Source organism: Taeniopygia guttata, chromosome 4 (assembly GCF_048771995.1).
Source record: "Taeniopygia guttata chromosome 4, bTaeGut7.mat, whole genome shotgun sequence".
Classification (NCBI taxonomy): domain Eukaryota; kingdom Metazoa; phylum Chordata; class Aves; order Passeriformes; family Estrildidae; genus Taeniopygia; species Taeniopygia guttata.
In genome coordinates, this window is record NC_133028.1 from 37,170,125 (window position 1) to 37,190,225 (window position 20,101).

The 20,101-nt window shown below is 37.9% G+C and overlaps 1 protein-coding gene across 5 annotated transcripts in view; it reads right to left on the reverse strand.

Annotated features, from left to right (window-relative positions):
* CLCN3 (chloride voltage-gated channel 3) overlaps nucleotides 1-20,101 on the reverse strand; it is a 60,551-nt gene that overhangs the window by 27,384 nt on the left and 13,066 nt on the right. Inside the window, exon 1 of one of the 5 annotated variants that reach the window (XM_030271377.4) lies at nucleotides 8,677-8,971. The exons of 2 other annotated variants lie outside the window; for them this stretch is intronic. In XM_030271377.4, coding sequence (XP_030127237.1) covers nucleotides 8,677-8,758 — 82 coding nt within the window. In that variant the 5' untranslated portion in view covers nucleotides 8,759-8,971. Of the gene's footprint in view, nucleotides 1-8,676; nucleotides 8,972-20,101 lie in introns of those variants that run through there. 2 more of the 5 variants (XM_030271380.4, XM_041715840.2) reach the window with 2 other exon arrangements.

A 20,101-nucleotide genomic window follows, 5' to 3' on the forward strand; every position in this document is an offset into this window, starting at 1 on the left:
CCATGGGCTTACTTCTGGAGCTTGTCCAGGTCCCTCTGGATAGTATCTCATCCTTCAGGAGTGTCAACAGCACCACTCAGCTTGGTGTCATCTACAAATTTCCAAGCATGCACTCAATACCTTCATCTATGTCATTAATGAAGATATTAAATAACACCAGTCTCAATATGAACCCCTGAGGAACACCACTTGTCACTTATTGCCATCAAGACTCTGAGCCATTTACCCCTACCTTCTCATGTGACCATCCAAGCAATTTCTTATCCATCTAATGACTGCATAATGGTTCATGAAATCCATCTCTGTCCAGCTGAGAAAGAAGGATGTTGTGGGGGCCCATGTCAAATGCTTTACAGAAGTCCAGATAAATTATATCTGTAACCCTTCCCTTTTTCATTGATGGAATCACCCTCTCATGGAAGGCCACTGGGTTGGCCAGGGGGGAACCTTGGTGAAGATTTGCTAGCCGTCCTGAAACTCAACACATAACTGCTGTAAGCTGCTGCAATCACAGACTGCAAGCTTATAGACAGTAGGCTTGTAGACAGTAAGAGCAACATGCTTCTTCGGAAAAAGGAAGTCAGTCACTCTAAGTCTTGAATGAACTACCTTCTAGAAAGGCAGGTGACTTTTGTTATCCTTCCATGCATGCAATTCCAAATCTTGAGCAAAATCCTTTCTCAGCAATCAGCTCTGGTATTGCTGAGGAACTGTTTGAACTGAAATTGTTAAAAAAAATATTGCACAACGTTAAAAGAAAAAACTGTAATAAGCATTAAGGTTAGCAGTTAAATAAATACTGTACTTTGGGACACCTGATGAGAATGAAGTACAACAAAAATGCTACACAAAAGAAACCAGAATAAGAAAAGTGGATTCCAACACCATAAAAAAAAGCTTTTCTGTCTGAAGAAGTAAAGGATTTTTTCTTCTTCTTTTTTTTTTTTAATTTTAATGAGAATATAAAACATACAATCCAAAATTGCTTGCGAAGATACTATGTCTGACAAAAAACAAACAGTTCTTACCATATTACTCTCCTGCATTTCTCTTTGAACATGAAGTTATACTCAGTGGCTGTTGGGTCTCAGCACTGATACAACTTCCTGCTTTTTCTAGCTAGTTTCTGCTGCTGGAACCACTAGGTAAATAAATTACAAATTTTTCTATACTCACAGAAGCTGCTTTATATATCAAGATTCCTCCCTGGCTTTTGTCCCTCATTACAGCAAGGAATATCTCTTCTTTCATATTTTATAGATGTGCCTCATATAAGCAGTATTCAATCTCGATTGATGTTGGAACTATGATAAACATGACTGAAAGCTGATTTATATAGATTACACACAGCAATCTTGAGGCCATGCACAGTATTTTTAAAAGCTGCCTCACCTCCTTCAGCAGTAATCCCATACTGCTTTGTCTTTCTGCAACTCAGGAGATTTCTTTCAAATTTGAAAGTAACCCTGGAACACATGCAGCTGATGAAAGACATGTTTTTAAAAGAAAAATACCTGGTAAGCTTATAGCTAATTTATTGCATACAAGAAGGTGGTTTTACAACATACATTCTTCTCCTGATTCATGCGTAACTCTTCAACAATCCTCCCCAACTCTTGCCTTGTATGCTGTGTTCCTTCTTTCCTCATAAAAATAATGAGAAAAGAAACATCAAGATTTAAGACAAATGCTACATCCTGCGTAGTCAATGCACAACAGATTTTTATGTGGTAATCCACCACGTGATTATTTGAACAATTACCCAGTATCACCTAGAGAACAAATCCTCACAGCTACACTCCCACAAGAGAATAAGGCACAGAACTGAGACATGAACAGGCTTCTCAAGAGGGTGCCTATCAGAGTCAACAAGGGACCATAATCTTATGATAAAGTTTATGACTCCTTCTATATGCTACACAGCACACGATATCCATCTTCTGAAGGCACATCACAAAATACACAGTTGTCTCAAACTGAGCCTATATTATCTCATTCCATTTTAAGAAATGAGACATACCTCTTGGGACATAATTATACAGTAAGACTGAGCTGATCTAATTGACTGCTGGCACACAAGGAGTAGATCTTGCTCCCCCTACTTCTCCCTGCTGTTCTTGGTCACACTCTCCCAGTCTCACCCTTGGATCAGCTCTGTCACCCTTGATCTGACTGTACAGTAAACCAACCCACATGCTAATCCAGCTAAGCAGACAAACTAACAACAACAAAAAAAATCTGACATTATAAGGAAGTGGAATCAAGTTTCTGTGGTGTTGGAGAACAAACAGAGCCAGTGCAAGGGCAAAAACTGAGAGAATAGATGGGGAGCAACAAGTTCACCCCCTTCCATAGCAACGAACTGTCAGACTAGTTATCCTGAAATACATAAATGCACCCTTGGGGTCTTGTTATATTTTAATTATAACTTTCTGCTGGAAACAGCTCAAAACTATAAATATTAATGTCCAGACACTATACAGTAACATCTATTTCAAAGAGCTCAAAACTCCCTAAGGTTTAGAAACATTCCAGAGCTGTGAAAACAACAACAGATAAACAATGTCAGTGCCGTATTCAATGGCAGAGCAATAACAGGACCTAATTTCTCAAGGTATTTCTCTACAGGCTATGTAACTGTTAACTCTTACAGCAAGAATAATTGCTGCTGCTCACCCATCCCTTTTTCTAAACAATGCACAACTAAATAGCATTAGCCCCAGCCACCGTTCTAACAGCTGTCAGCAGTGCAACATGTCTCCTTTGGGCTACTACCAGCAGTGTGAAAGGAGGGAAAAAATAAATGTACCTCTGGGAGTGAAAATGAAGTCAGATTACAGTAAAGGCTGGAATAAGCTCCCTCTGACATGACCATCTAAATCTGCTGAGTGTTAAAATCAGCAGGGGTTGTAGCTTTCCGGAGGCCAGATTCTAATCCAGGGCTTTGCTTCACCCGTGTGTCCTTGGGTATTAGGTGGCAAGGGGAGTGGAGGCAGGGAAGCACCCTGTGTGCAATGCACACTGTAAGGATCACTTACGCCTGGAACAAAGAAGATTTGTATACATGAGGTATGTGCTAATGCCTCAGCTTCTTTCTGTCACCATATTCAGACCTCAAAATATGAGACTTTCAATTAAAAAGACAAGAAATGATCATCAGTTTATTTTAATTTATCTGTTTGTTAATGACTCAAAAAGAGTCATTAAGCACTATTTCCTTTTCCTGGCTAGAAGCAATTTTTAAGTTTCAGAATCAGAAGCACAGCACACAATGCCAATCTTATTTGCTACTGTTGATGATTAACAAAGTTAAAGTCTTTGTAATCGAGTAATACATTCCATTTGCAACTATGAATTTTCAGCATGTCTCTTGAGTTAGCTCTTCTAACTGTATCAAAAGCTTTCAAACAGAAACTGGTCTCTGCATTACAATCAAAATGCATATAAAATTGACACTACTATATATACACAAACTGAAAAAAATCAGCTGGAAAAAATCTAATAAATAAGAAACAGGAAGATATGGAACAAGCTTTGAGGAACAAGGATAAGTTGTACTGTTTACCAAAGTACTGCATGATAATACCCTCCATTTCATCTGCTCCCAAATAGATCAGGGGGCATAAATAACCTTTTAAAAAGTAGGAGTGAAATCAAACTTCAATAGTAGCACCTCTGAGTTAAACCAAGACTTTTGAAGATTTGTGTCCACCACAAATGAGCAGGGGAAAAAAAACCAAAGCCCTGTGCGTTGGCTTTTCACTTTAGTGAAACAAACATTTCTGTTTCTATGATACAGCGCCAAAATAAAGATTTACTGTTATAGATTTCTTTTCTTCTAGTCATAAAGGCAGATGGATTATGTTTATTTAATTATGTCTATGATGAATAGGGACTTCAGATATGCAAGTGAAAAGTTATTGAGCTCCTCCCACTACTACATTTACAACTTATATTTAAGATGAATAATGAGGAAGGAGATGAGAAAAATAGAAGGTATAAAAATATATGAGGTTAGATAAAGCAATCATTACAAAAGGGGAGTTATCTATGATCTAACAATGACGGAGGCCATCAGAGTCAGAATGCCAGAAATTTAGATAATTAGATTTCTAAGTGTCACTGCTGCATGTACATAAGAGCAACTTACTTATATGTTGTTTTAGAGGGCAAAGACAGGATTCAGCAGGATTTCTGTTAATATGATTATCCCAATCAGACCACATTCAGGACCAAGGAGGGCATAATCTTGGTCTATTTAACAGTTTTCTAATATCTCAAAAATGCATCAAAAATTATTTCCAAAACTGAGAAACAAACTTCATAGAGACACTTACCAGTTATACAGCACATGTGGACAGATAACCTGTATCTACCTAAATGAACTGTATTTACAGGTGATGGTACTTCATGGTAATCACCAAAGTCAAATATGCTAAACTCATAATTGAAGATCTTTATCCCTCTTTTACACATGGAACCTTAAAACAAAGCACAGCAGAAATACAGTGTCATAATCATACTGAGTTTCTCCAAGTTAGGTTTTTTTCTGGAAGTATTTAAAGTTAGAGAATGACAATAATCTTGATCACATTTTATGTTGTGAGCATGTAATTAATCTAGAAAAATAATTTTTTAACTCTCGCTCTGCAACCAATAAAATTTCAGGGTCAAGCTCTAGCTCTGAGCATGTGTACACAACTTTCATAGCCATTTATTTCAAAGGTCACACTGGTATTGACTTTTGATTTATTACTAATTCCTAAACATAAAAAAAACCTTAAGCACAAATGCAGTCGAAAATACCAAAGTATAAGTTTTAGCACTTAAGAGCATCTGAACTGGCTCAGTATACATCTGACTCAAAGTCTTCCTAGGCTATTATTAAATATTCTCTGCCCACAGTTTACAGTAGCAGGTGAGGCTCCAGGTGGCTGAGAGGTTTCCCCTGTTTCTATCAGTATTGTCTAAGCAAGAGAAGTTGCACCTTCATGGCTGGTGACTGGTGCATGATAAATGAAATTGTGACTTATGTTATCTCCCAAAAAAATCAGGTCTATAAAAAACTAAGTCATCGGTACATCTAGCATGTTCTTTACACATGTAGTTTTCACATCTCTTGGCTATTGATTCTATTAGAGATTATTAGCAAAACAAAATTTCAATAATTTTCCTTGAGGACTTCCAAATCTTTCTTAAATCTAAGGACTTTCTTAAATCTAAAACATGTTTATGTATATGCAGAAAATAACTAGGAGTCAACAAAGCTTGTGCCTACTAAAGATCAAGTCTTGCTTGATCTGGTAGCCTGGCCACCATACATGTTCTGCTATTGCTCAGATTTCAAATTTTTAAATTGGGGTTAAATTAATGCTTATTTAGGAATAATAAAAAGAGGGTCAGTGTGAGCATGTATGTGAATGGCTGGAAAATAAGCAAGATACTGACCATTCTGAATTTTCAAAAGGGTCAAGGTAGTAAAAACAATGCAAAGAAAAATCTAAGGGCAACACAAGTAATTTATTTACATATGTTGCAGTATACGGTTTGTTATACAAAAAATTCTAAAAATGTACATGCCAGTTACTTGGGATATATTCAATCCTACATCAGAACTTTTCGACCCTTTCTGAGAAGTAGTATTTTTAACTCTTCTTTAGTAGAGAAGTGAGCAGAAGTGAATTGTGTTCCTGAATTTTTATTTGTGTGTCAGGGAGGATAAGTAGGTCTAGAACTACGCATTTAGTATCACATAAAAAGAAATCTTAGGACAGCACAAGTCAAAGGAGCTCCTACTAAGGAGTATTCAATAATATCTGTTTGGCTTTTTTTTTTTTTAAGAGACAGTAGTAAGTAATTAACATAAAAGCTAAATACAAATAATACAAACGTAATTTTAAATCTTTCCATTTGTTTCATAGTGTAGTTGCATGGGAAAAAAAATCTTAACGCAAGGGATCTAAAGCTAACGGATCAGACCTTTAATAATAATGTATCATAATACTTCCTATTTCATCTCACTGAACATTAGTGAAGGTCGTTAATTAAACCTCAAAGACCCCTGCTGATTTAAAGTCATTTCATAATTGCTGAGGTACAGCTACTTTGGGTGAGCCACTGCAGTCAATCAGTGCAACAAATGCCTTGATGTTACAAAGCAATTGTGCATGACGTGAACATTACTCTGCAGGACATACCAGTTGTGAGCATGTGAATAAGGGAAAAAATTCACCAGCCTCTGACAATTAATTCTGCTTTCTTGGAATATCTTTACCCGTGGTCTCTGAGCTTGTTATCACAATGCTGTGAAATCTACATGACAGGAAAATAAATATTGTGCTAGTACACAAAGTAATGTGAAGAATTTACTTTCAATTTCTGGTTTTGTCTGATAGCATTTTCAGCTTTATTTTAATAGCTGCATCACGGTAACAGATTACTGTGACATTGTAAACCAGCAGGAAATAGTCACAATTTTTGGTTACATCTATTGGAACAAACTTGTCTGGAATCATCTGCTTATGAGACATATTGTCATGGTTTGATAAGTACTTGAAAAATGCAGAATTGCAAAAGATTATGGTGACACTATTCAGGTTTTGTTGTTGGTTGCTTGGATTTTTTTTAATCTAAACTCACTAGAGCAAGCCCAAGAAGCACAAGTAACATTTGTTTTGAAATAAAACATTAGAATATGGGAAGCACAAGCCCTAACAGAATTCAGTGGAACTGCAAAAATGACAAGCCGCAACCGGGAATTGTCTTGCTGGCCCCCAGCAGTGTCACCACAATGGAACTACCTAGCTGAATCCTCCACAGTCTTCATTACAGTATTTGCAAACAATATATTTAACAGCAATACTTCTGTGTGCCACATACCACTTTGCACTGCAAATATCTACTTTCTGTATTGTAAAAATCAACTAAAACCTGTTATTTTCCAGGAATATACAGCTTATCACATTTCAATGTCTGACTATAACTGCAGAGTCTGAAAGTGTCATGTTAGGACTGTTTTGCAGTTCTCATATTTAAATCTATCTACAAATCTAAACTCACAGAATGGTTGAGGTTGGAAAGAATCTCTGGAGGTTACCTTGTCTAAACCCCCTACTCAAGCAGGGCCACCTAGAGCTGTTTTCCCAGGATCATGTCCACATGGCTTTTGAATGTCTCTGAGGGAGGAAATTGCACAACTTGTCTGGGTGACCTGTTACAGTGCTCATGAAAATCTGTTTCCTGATGTTCAGAGGGCACCTGCCATGTTCAGTCTGTGCCCACTGCCTCTGGTCCCATCACTGGGCACTGCTGAGAAGTTTCTGTCTCCACCTTCTTTGCACCTTCCCTTCAGGTATTTACATTCAGCTTTGGTAACATCCCAAAGTCACATTTCGCAAATCTTTTAAGAAAATACTCCCCTCAATTTCTCAGAAGGGGTTCTAAATCTGACTTAGAGAACTACCTAGCACTTGCTAGACATTGTAAAATTTGCTTGTCTAAATTGGAACTTGTTGATGTTCTTAAGATATGCTGAAAAACATTCTAAGAATCATAAAAACACCTTCTATGTAAACTACTAAAAGACAGATAAAACGTCAGATGAAAATAAATGATCTGATTTATTTACAGAAATAAGAGTTTGCATGGACATGCAAACCAATGATTAATTTACAGAAATAAGAGTTTGCATGGACATGCAAACCAATAAATTACATGGAGAGAAAAAAATCATTTTATGTAAATCTTATCTCTGTTCTCAGCCTACCTCCTCTCTAATGCTTACGCCAGCAGCTATAAATGTTCATAACTTTCTAATTTTAGATTGCCCAATTTAAACAAAAGTAGAAATTCACTACATTTATTGTTTTAAATGCCACATTGTGACCATCCAATCCAAACAAGAAAACATACTTGTATTTTCAGAATTTGAAGCATTTTATTCTTGCTACAACTTCTCAGAACAAAACCAAATCTTTACAGAAGAATCTTTTCTGCTTTAAATTTACAGCAAGAAACAGAATGTAAATTCAAAAGAGAATTTTTCCCCCTCTGAACACGTTTCTTTCTAAATCTGCTTCCTTACAAGCAACAGTGTAGAGAACCTAAAGTACCAGTTCCTTATGAGTTCATCGATATTTGCTGAGCTGACACAATACCATTGCAGAGCTTTCCCTTGGCATATCAAAAACGGCAACAACCGGTCAAGACTTAAAACCAGGTATGGAAACGCAAAGCCAGACAAATACTATTCCTATTCATGCTAGTGGAAGGCAGGTAAATACTCTATTTACTAACTCTAGCTAATTTGGTCGTAGTCAAAGACAAACACAGTTTTTGGAGAGTTTTTTCTTCACGAGATGGCTTTATTGATTAAAAAAAGAAAAAAAAAAAACCACACACACATAAAAAAACCCGAGAGGGAGCGAAAGGCAAGCCTGCCACACATCGAAGATGGAGTCACAGGGCGATGAGATGTGAAGCAGGACTGATCTGCCCGCAGAGAAAACAATCCCTGACAACACAGGAACCAGCCAGAACTGAGTTCTCCTCCCACAAAAGGAATCGGGCAGGCGAAAAAAAGCAGTTCGATAATTAGCAAGCCTTTACGTCCCCGTTTCCAACGCGGACAGCGGTCCCGCACGTACAGCCATGCAAACAAGTAACCCAAACGCATACCTCGTTTATGCAACTCCCGGAGCGGAATTCCGTCTCCTCCCCCTCCATCGTAGGGCAGATACGGATCGGAAGAGACATCCATGGACGTGACGAACACGAGGCCCGCCTGCCGGCTCAGGAGGGCCGCGGCATTGCTCACGCAAGGCTGGCCGCGGGGGCCGCTGCCATGTTCGGCCGGGCCCGGCCTGCGCCGCCGCCGTGGCTCTGCAGCGCCGGGCTCTGCGGAGCGGGCTCGGCCCCGCCGCTGATGTCAGCGCGGGGCGGCCCCGCCACCTGCGCCTCCCGCCGCCGCACGGACGCGGCTCCGGCCCCGCGGCGCGCCGAGGGCACGCCCGGAGCGCCCGGCGGGAGAGGGCGGGAAGCGGCCGCGGCAGCTCCCGGCAGAGCCGCCCCGCGGACCCCCGCGCCGGCCGAGCGGCGGGAGGGATGCGCTCGCAGAGGTGAACCCGCCAAAGCTGCCACCCCGTCAACAGGTGCACGGTGGGGCCCGACTCAAAACCTGCCGCCAAAGAGCCGCCCGTAGTTCCTGCACCTTCCTGGAACCACGCCTGCTGACGCTTCTAAACACCTGTTTTATCTATAAAAATATTACATATTTTATCCATTTTATCTAGAAGGGAAGATTCATGCATTGCTGGGGGCTGGGGAGATGCCTCCTTCCTAGGCATTTTATTTACTCTTTTCTAACATCAAAACGATTACCTCAAAGGAAGAACAACATTAACCTGCCAAAAGCCAACCCCTCTGCTCCACAGGATCAGCTCACCCCACTTTCATCAACCTCCTATCCCCCATTCACGTAGAACTTTCAGTCCTACAGCAGTGATTGACAGATTTGAATATGTGTCATCAAAAAAATTGAAACAAGAATTTAATTACATATCTAACTAAAATGGAGTAGTATCTCAATTTTTTGGTGTGTTTATTCTGGTATTACAACTGTGTAACATCCATACTCACACTACAAAGCTTGGTGTGGGGGTGGAAGAAAATGTAATAAACACTAGTCCACAGTTAGCTTGCATTACTCTACACATTGATAAAATGGTCTGAGTCCCTAAAAAGTCACAGGCTCAAAATAGGCAACAACCCACATGAATGCTAACCAAGGCATTCATGTGATGCATCATCAAGCCCTGGCTGTTACAGCACTGGCAAAGCCCAAGCACTTCAAACAGCCAGGATCTAAAGACAAGAAATCTTACACTGACTACATGCTTCCATTTGAAGCAGATACTATTACATATTGAATCAATATACTATTTTATGTTTAATGTATGATCTTGTCCTGGTCATATCCTGCAATTGCTAATAAGAACAATTTATAAGAATGCTGTTTTCCATGGGATTTCCATAGTTGGTCCAGTGGTAATGAAATACATACAGAAGGTATGCATATTGGTTTTCATTCTCTTCCCCTTCAGCAGGTAGCTAAGTTAATATATTGCATGCCTACTGCACAAGGCCAGCTTCCATTTCATTCACACAGCAAACAAGGAATTAATTTTATTGTGTATGCCTTTTGCACCTCTGTAAACGTGACAGAGCTATTTTAGTTTTCAAATGCGTTAGTTTCTTAAATAATTTTCCATATATGTTCTTAGAGAAGTAATTCCTCTTATAAGCCAATGTTACAAGCTGTGTACTGCATATGATTTTAAGGACATAAAGAAATGTTACATTTACTTCACAGGCTTGTAAATATACTAAATGTTAAAAAATACGGCTCTGATACAAACATGAGAAAATGCTGGTATCTCTAGAGGTGGAAAAACAAGTGAGAAAAGGCAGGGGGAAATGGGCATATAGCAAAATATGTTTCAAAACCTTAAAGAATACCTTATCTCCAAGACAAAGGGAACCCTTGAGCCACAGATACTCAATTCTAAAAAACAGACAACTCCATTTACTATCACCTCTACAAATGTTTTTTTTAAAAGTGGCCTCCCACAACCTTTTTAACAAAAAAAGCAGAATCTTTAAGATCTTGTACATGCAAAACGTTCAGAGCCATTATGCATTATCACCATTTATTTTTGCCTGTGAAAAGACAAATCTAAGCACCTCTTAACTTCAAATTATCCATATACCTTATTTCCAGAGAAACACAACAGAAATCCCTGAGCATTCTTAACTCCTTACCTCAACAGAACCTGGAAGTAGTCTGTAATCTTATTGTAAGGTTCTAAATAAGAAGTCATTCATAGCAGGAAGAAATACAACAGTTTCTGTAACCTGAAGCAAGAATTATTACAGAATGAACTGTTAGTGCATTTATTATATGTAGATTATAGAGGATAACACTATAAATTCAACTTCATACTTGAGAGAATATGAAATAAAGGATATAAAGGACTTGACGTCCTTTATAGGACTGGAAGATCACCTCTACCTTAGGAGTTTGATGTTGCTACTGAAAACCTGCAATGTCTTACAACTGATAATAAAAATCAGTCACAGCAAAGAAATAGCTTACTTGTTCGCCTAAACCTCTTCATTGGACTACGGCAAATGCAAAACTTCTGCCCAAGATTGAAATCCAGTTTGAGCTGGAAAAGGTCAAGGATATAACTTGTTTGAGAGCATATATGATCCACTGTGGATATGGGGGAAAGTCATAACAAGAAGTCTGCAGTGTAAAACAGATTACTTAATATTTGCTACATGAAATATCAAGAGTCCACCTAATACTAAAAAAGACAGCTTTCAAAGCTCACTGCTTATCGACTGGCTGCCAAGTAAGTCCTTTGTCTACTCTTAAAAGGCAGAGCAGTCATTTTCCCTTCTCACTTACCAGTAGCTTGTGTTCTCATTGTTCATACCCATCACAATTGTGTGTATTCACTTTCCTACAATACCATGAAAGGTGATTTTAGTTTCGTGTTGTTTTGTTTTTTTAAAGAAAGAAAGATACTATGCATACTAACGTGACAAGCAGTCTTTTTCCTTTGTAAATAGCTAAACACCTATGCAATTCAATCTTTCCAAATTACCCTTTTTCTACCTGATCTGAAAAAGTGTATAGCTTGAACTGACAACTTTATATTCCAAAGAGTATGCCAGTTATTTCTCTTGTCAAGTTCTGCAAATTCCAAAATTATAGTCAGTGAAATGGTGTCTCTAGTACAAAATATTATGAACACTTGTTGTAAGGCCTAAAGCAAGTTTAACAGTAACCTTATTTTAAATGGCTGAGAGCCCCTTCAAATTGCCAATTTACTACATAGAACAGCTCACATGTAAACAGCAGGTGTGTATAGCAGCTTGTTTTCCAAATGTCATCACAGTAATTATAGACTAGTTCTCAATCCCAGAAATCCTCCATGCCCAAGTAACTTCACACATCTGAGTGTTCCCATTGTTCTCTGCAGGCACAGGCTGTGGTTTACCATAACTTAGATGCACCTGTCTTTGCAGAAGTCTATTGTTCTGAAAATACTGGAACATACACAGGTGACACACCTTTAAGGCATACTAAGAATGACAAAAGGCACTTTTATCCTCTCTCCACACCTGGTCTTTTCCAATTTAGGGAAAGAGAAGAATCATATTCAAGGCAAAGTATCTGACAATATAAGAACAAGTCAGAAGTTATACAAATCAGTTGCACCCAGGAAAATATGTTTTGAAGGGACAAAACAAAGCCAATGGAAAGAAGGGAAGTACCATGGAGGTATGATAGTCTGCTTACCCAAAGCAGGAGGGAAGACCTTAACTCTGAAGCACTTCCCATTTCATATTAAAAGGTAAGCTAGGTTTAAAGAAGACAGCCAAGCACCTTGCTATGTATAAAATAAATATGCTCTCACTTCTTTCAATTACTTGGTTTATTTTGGAGACAGACTATATATCTTTATTGCACTAGAAAATGAAAATTAAAAACAGCTCTTTTATGAAATTACAAATATAAGTTTTGGGATGCTGAATGATTTCATCAGCATAACAACAGATGCCAAAAACGTGACTGATAATTACAAATGTTAGTGTGACTGATGCAAAAGATTTTGGTGACTCTTAACTGTCATTTTCTTTCCTATTATTATTCAAAACTAAAGCTTCTATTTCAGCAGAGCTAGAAGATAATGTTCTCCTGAAAAATGCTACACATAGAGCACTCACCAAAGTAGCTACCATCTCCAACCATTCCAAAAAGAATTTAACTCGTATATACCTTCTCTTGAAAGGGAGGCATGAAAGCATCTGTTTACAACAGAGTGCCCAAAGCATACATTAAATGTCTCAAAAGCCTCTGTGCTTCATCATTACTCTTCCTCCCATCTTCACTCTCCTCCCTTTTCTCCCAGTTTCTTCTTTCGTTAACCCTTTTCCCAAACCATGCAGCCAAATTAAGCTCAGGTCTAACCCCTCTACCAGGCTGACTTCTCTTAATGTCTCAGTCTACTATCTTGCAGCCCCTTCAGCCTGACTCCATTCATTCTGCATAAAATCATACAACTTTCTCCTATGGGTCACACAGAGCCTGCTGTGAGAATATGAAAGACGATAAGAGGACAAGCACTGTTCTCTCAGTTCTAATTCCCAGACATGATCCAGGATGATATAACAAAGATGCAACTACAGAAAATGGGGAGGAAGGGAAGAGAGAGAAAAAAAAGTACAGTCATACATACCTTCAAATTGATACACAGTAAAAAAGAAGGATAAATTATTTTAGAAGCATTGTAAATTAGAGTCTTGAACTTCATTCCTTCATTAATAGTATATAGAATTCTGTCCTTGATCAGTGTATCAGGCTATATATAGAAGACTGACACCTCATAAAAAGCCTCAATAAGGCAGACAGATATCAACACGAAAAATTTTAGACCAAGCACAATGTAAAAGCAGAAGAAAACAAACTTATAGCATATGCTGTTGTGTAGTTTAAGGAAGATGGGGTTTAAATAAAACAAAAGCAAAAAAAACCCACAAAAGTAAGTGCATAGCAGTAACACAGTAAGACTTTTTCCTATTTGCATTTTATTATACAGAAGAAATAGCTTCTCAATCACAGTTTCTTTTTTCATAATCGCTTGTTTCCCACAAATTTGTCACTTGATTTTACTCACAATCATTTCACCCACCAGAGAACACTTTAGTTCAGGTTCTCACCTAATAAACTCAATTTTAAATAGCCGACCACAGGTTTTTGTATAATACTCCTAGAGTTTTGTATAACTTCCAACGGTGCTTTTATTCACTCTCCAGACAGAGAAGGTGGTAACAGAAGTCAAACCCAACCAGCAAACAGAATGCAGTAGAACAGGTCATATAGCCAAAAGCATGTTGTGTAATCAATTCTGAGACTGACTTCCCCTCAGGGAAGTTGAACCTTCACTGCCAATCAGGGAAACAGCAGTAAAGGGTTCCCACTGCCATGCAAAACCTCAAGGCAGAAATAAAAATAGATTTAAAAAGGTTGAAATAATAAAATCATGATACAGCATTAACACCTAAGACCCCAGTTATTTATGTTTATAAAATGGGGGAAAAAAAATAAAGTTTGGTCCCTAAAGACTGGTTTGACATCTTCTCCCAAAACACTGAAAGCAAGGTTAGTCTCTCCATTTTCTTTCCACTTCTTTCTGGGCCTGCCTCTAACACTACTTAGTATGTAACCCAAGGAGGCTGGAAGAAAAGACTTGGCATCAACAGACTACACACAGCTACTAGGTGTGAGAGGTGTGTGTTAGTCTTTGTAGTCTTTGAGGCTTTGTTTTGTTTGGGGTTTTTTCTTGTTTTTTGGGGTTTTTTGGCTGGTTGGTTGGTTTCTGGTATGTTTTTGGTGGTTTGTTTCTGTTTTAATTGATCTGTTTTACACTGACATTAGAAATATGTACTTCTCTGTATTAATCATGTGAGAAGCATTTGGAAGAAAAGTAAGCTATTTTCTGCAAACAAGTTGCTCTCTCTGATTCTCTAAGAGCCTCTTAACTACTACAAAAAATAGGCTTTAACTAAGAAAAAAAGTACTGCTGCATTTTCACCTTTGCATATGTGTTCTCACACTCCAGTTTGCTAAAGCTGTAGTTACAATACTTCAACAGGAAGATTTGGCATCTTTCCCTGAAGTTCACTTCTCCCCTTTCTCAGACTAGAAAATCCTGCTGCAGAGATTGTTCTGTTTTTCCTCGTATCTAGATGCATACAGGGATATAGGTCTTACCTGCTCCACTGCCCTTATTCTCTTTTAGGGTTGTTTACTGTTGGCCACTATTTCCAACTTGGTGTTCGAAACATATTGGAGAGGATGCAATTGTAGCACCAAAGAGCCCCTAGACACAGCACTGTCCTGGTTCTGGCCCTGATGTCTGGCCTGGCTCAGCAGGACAGCCACCACGACCAAGACATTATGTTATTCCACACCGCCCTCATGTCATTGCCAGGGCAGGGAAATGGGACTCGCCCTAATTTCCAAGAAGGGTATTCCTTTCCACTTGGGAAAACATGGCTGCAGTAGGGTTCAGTCAGGTCAGGCTCTGAGGTGAGAATTTTTGCATGTGAATCATTCTTTATTTTATCTATGCATTTGTTATCACTCCTGTTGCTGTTACTGTTAGTTTCCTTATCTCATTGCTGTTTCCATTAAATTGTTCTTATCTCAAGCTGTGATTTTTGCTTTTTGCTCTTCCAATTCTCCTCTTCATCCACCCACAGGGTGGCAGGAATGGGGGGGAAGGTCTCAGTGGAGAACTAAATTGAGGGGTACAACTCCTAAACCACAACAGCCATATATATATATATATGTTTGTATGTATGTATGTATATATTTATATATATGTATATATATGTTAAGCTTACCTCCTATCTTTGAGAATATTACATCTTTTTCATAAATAAATAAGCTTTGTGAACAAAGTGTCAACAGCAATTCTGTACATTGTTAATACATAATTCTACATTATGCCAGGCATATTTGAATTCCATTAAGCTATGAGCCCAGTACTTAGTAGTGGTCAGAAAAAACTTACTCCAATTCTAGGACATGCCCATCCTCTAAATGCTGCGTGAAGTTCTGACCCCTCCCTTAAATTAGAGATATTAGAAAGGGTTCAGAAAGGGGCAGTGAAGAAGATCCAAAGGATGGGATAGCTACAAGGTCAAACTAAGCAAATAAGAAGACCTCAACCTGAAAAACACATAATTGAGGAGACGAAAAAGTAAGTAGCAATGGAAATAAAATTTTCACCATCTGTTCTAATAACAGCGACAGCACCACATAATTCATGTGATAATCCTTGTTAGTGTCTACATGCCTATGGCCACCACATGATAGGCTTATCAGGGTATGTGTATTTGGCACAACAGTCAAGTCATCCTAGTTTCAGGTCACTCTGTCCTGGTTTCATATCAAACCTTTTCTTTTTAACAGCAGTTTTACAGCAATAAGCTAATAATACCCCCTAAAACTTTTTGTATCGACAAAAATATTTTCTGCAGTTACAACTGTAGATGAAAACTAAAAAACACAAAAGAGCTTTAGCATTTATGACATACAAGGAGATCCACGTGTCAGTCCGTGCTAACACATGGGCCAGCGTTAACCTAAGTAAGACTGACACTTATATCTGTTCTCAGTAGTATTTATACCTGGATTTAGGTTCAAAATAAAGAAAAGAATGTGGTGCTTTACATAAAACATAGCTAAGCTATGAGAGCCTGCAAGGGATGATTTAGGTGCTAAAGAATAGCGGTTGTGAGAAAAGCTCAGTTCAAGAAAAATACACTGATTAAGACTAAAATTAAAACCCACCACTCAGATGACAGGGGCCATCAGCTAGACAAAAACTGCTGTACAAGTACTGTGGCGCTGATCTCTTACCCTGTTATTACTCTCCCTTAAGCACTGACTTTTAACCCCTGCCAGAGATAGGATGCTAAGCTAGGTAGATTTGTGGTTTGACTCAGTACAGCTGTTCTCATTTCAGGGACATAATGATATCCTCTTTCAGAATAATATTTCTGTTTAAGCCAAGCAGATGCAAAGCTTTCACTTTAAAATGCTGGTAAGCAAGAATATTCTCAAAAGCAGAAAACAAGAGTACAGCCTGACATCAATTTGGATAAAATCCTATCTGCTTTCTTTGGCTGACATGAGAGAACAAATCAAAATTAAAATTAATAAATGAAATATTATTAAATACGTATTAAAAATGTATTTCCTTCCTAAAGACTTTATAGACATATTATACTGAATTATTTTATTTTACATTTCAGATTCATCTTTCTGCATATATGCCACCAGACTTCCTCTGTTTTCATTCCTTCACTTTACACTATTCATACTATTTGTCTGGGAGAGGGACAAACACATGCTAACACTACACCAAGCCATCAAGTTGGGAACAACGTCCTCAGCAGCATCTGTTGAAAAAGCCAATGTGCTTTAAGCACTTCAGGAGAGCTGCAGAAGGAGGCCAACAAAGTATATAATATCAGAAAGATGGAAAGAATGGATTATTAGTACTGTAATTCATCTTCTTCCAAAGCATCAGGCTCATGTGCTAAATAAATCTTTGGCAGGAAGGACTGGTGAGACCATTCAAGGACTGTTAGTAGGGTTGACAAACAAGTCAAGTCCTCAAAGAGCTGACCATGGTATTTATGAGATATTGAAATTATTTGTTTTTAAACATTTAAGAGAACAAAAAACTACTTGGTTACTAAAACTCTACATACACACTTTAATTCCCATTCCTCGGAAAGCCTAATGCCTAAACTAACACTATAGCATCATTACAGGCTGTTCAACTACAACCATAGCAAGTGAATTTACATTTTGGACAATAACTACAAAAAAGACAAACATTAGAGTTCAGGAAATCATTCGCATAATAAACAGATACTCACTGAAATTCATTCATTCGATAATGACATCCCATAACTAAGATAAAACATTTTTTCCTTAAACTAAGAATCTTCCAGTCAGTTGTGGAAGGGAGTGGGGGAGAGAAGGGGTGTTGACAATAATTTTTAAATCCTTGAAGAAGAACCTTGTTAATTAACACAGTTACCCATGTAAACATAATGTATAACAATTTCTGTACCAGAGAGGTGGGCAAAATCAACTTTATGCGTTACTAATTAAAAAAGTAGAAGAAATCATGGTTTGATACTATCAGATATCCTGTGATTAGCTTCATTCGTAGTATGAAACACAGGCAAAATGTCTGTAACCTAATTACAATCCAACAGAAAAAAAGTAAATTATAACTAGTTACTGACAATTTAATTTAATTTCATTCTGTAAGTTAGCTGTGCCTCCTGCTTATCCTTGTGATCACAGCAAGTCATGCTATCTCATGCTTTGATCTGTATGGCATCATTTGGGGGTGAATATACTCCTTACTTAAGAATGGCAATGAGCTCTTTAATGCATATATTGCTAACTTGGAAAATAAGTTGTATGTAATTTAGGAAAGTGATATGTCAAACTGTCATAATGACTGTTCAGTCAAGTCAGTTTTATAACACGTGGATGGAATGGATGGGTAATAAAAACAATGCCAATGGTGCAAAATTACTTCAAAGGCTCTTCTTCATATCAGCCGTGAAGAATAGGAGGAATCCGTTAAGGCAATTTCCATATATAAAGAATACAACAGGAACAGTAAACTATTTTTTATTTTTCTTTGTATTCTTCCTTCTATTTTTAAAGAGCAACAGTTAAATAGAAATAAGCATACATGTGAAACAACATTCACATGTCGCTGGAAAAGATATGTTTCTTTTGAGCTCTTGCTCAAAAAATTATCTGTGGTACAAATGTCTTGATTATACTTAACTGCCTGCGCTTGCTGAAAGTTGCATTCTGTTCCTCAAATAATGCATAATACTAGTTCACTACTATAAGATTTTTAGTGTCAGTATTTAAGGCACTGAAAGTAGATTGTTTAGGTGTCTCTCTTTAGGCAAGGGACTCCAAATCATGGTTAAGGAGGTTTTAGGAGAGATGCAGATTTTTCCACTATGACCTGCTGGCATACTCTTTTCTTTTTCAGCGGCAGTGAGATAGTAGCAAGGAAGAGAGTAGCAAGGAAGAGTAGCAGCAGCTTTTGAATTACCAGTTTACAGGTTGTCATATTAAGGTTAAGTATTGCCAATTTTATGTTAGCACCATATGTCAAATTGTAAACTGTCTCCACACTGAACTCACAATATAAGCAACTAAGCTCCTTCAGTTGAAGCAGGAATCTCTATAGCTACCAAGAAGAATGCAAGCTCATTCAGGACTCACATTCCCACAGACAGATCAAAGTACATCGAGATGTGAACAGCAATGAGGTCATTTGTTTGCAAACCATTTTTACTGCAAATAAGGTTCCATCATCTAATTTCAGGAAGTGCTTTGAAAAAACTGCAGTCTGACAGCAGTACAAAAACCCACCTCCACTGAGCTTGCCCTACACTTAAATAAAAAACAGTCAAAACCAATGCAGTCCTCCTTTATCAAATAAACAGCCCTCAATTGTGAGCAAAATTATAGAGACCTCAGGGATGACAGGATGACAGGCAGCATCCCTTCAAGACAGGGCTTTGGTACAGGCCATCCAAGCCTCCACATACATGGCCATGTAATTATTTAGCATGTTAAAATACACTATGTTCAAAAAATTCACAATCTCATAATACCTACTTGTTCTCCATAACACTGCCATTGAAAATCTGTCATTCATGCTAAGAAAACAGCTTCCAGGAAACATAACAGGCATAGTACATATATAATTACTATATATACATATGTATCTGGTTTACAATGCTACATCATCACAATTTCTGTATTTTCCTCATATGAGACACCGAAGGACAGGTCACATACATGCTTTCAGATAAAGGCAAGATTGCTGCACAGCATTGATTTTAAGATAATTAATAATTGGTGATTACCCAACACAGAACTATCCACAGTCTTTCAACTAAGTTTATACTAAAAAGACAAATTGCTATCAACTAAATATTAAAGAAACCTAAGAGTCTAGGTGACAGGACTTTCTGATTACTGGTTTCAGTTAATGTTCATTTGCCCAGTCCCATATAGTATCAAGGAATTTCCCACATAAGAAATATATGAGGTTAGCATTCTTTCCCAATGTCATCCAATTTCCACAACCTTTCAACACAAGGCATATTCATCACTGTGTAAGAGCTTCAATGGCTTTCCAAACCTCAGTTAAGCACTTCAGTATGAGTGGTAATGTGAATAGCAGTTCAGTGCAGCTTTATAGAATTGCTGTCCTGAGAGCCAAGGGACTGAGCAAGCCTAGTGAAGTAAGCAGACTTCTGTTAACTTTCAACCCTCTGAACGAGGGGGAAAGACTATAATTACTTTAGAAATTCCATATTGTTAGACATTTATCTACATTATGTATGTGCAACTTATGTTTCCATTTTCATTAGCTGAAAAAAAAAAGAAAGATAAAGAAAG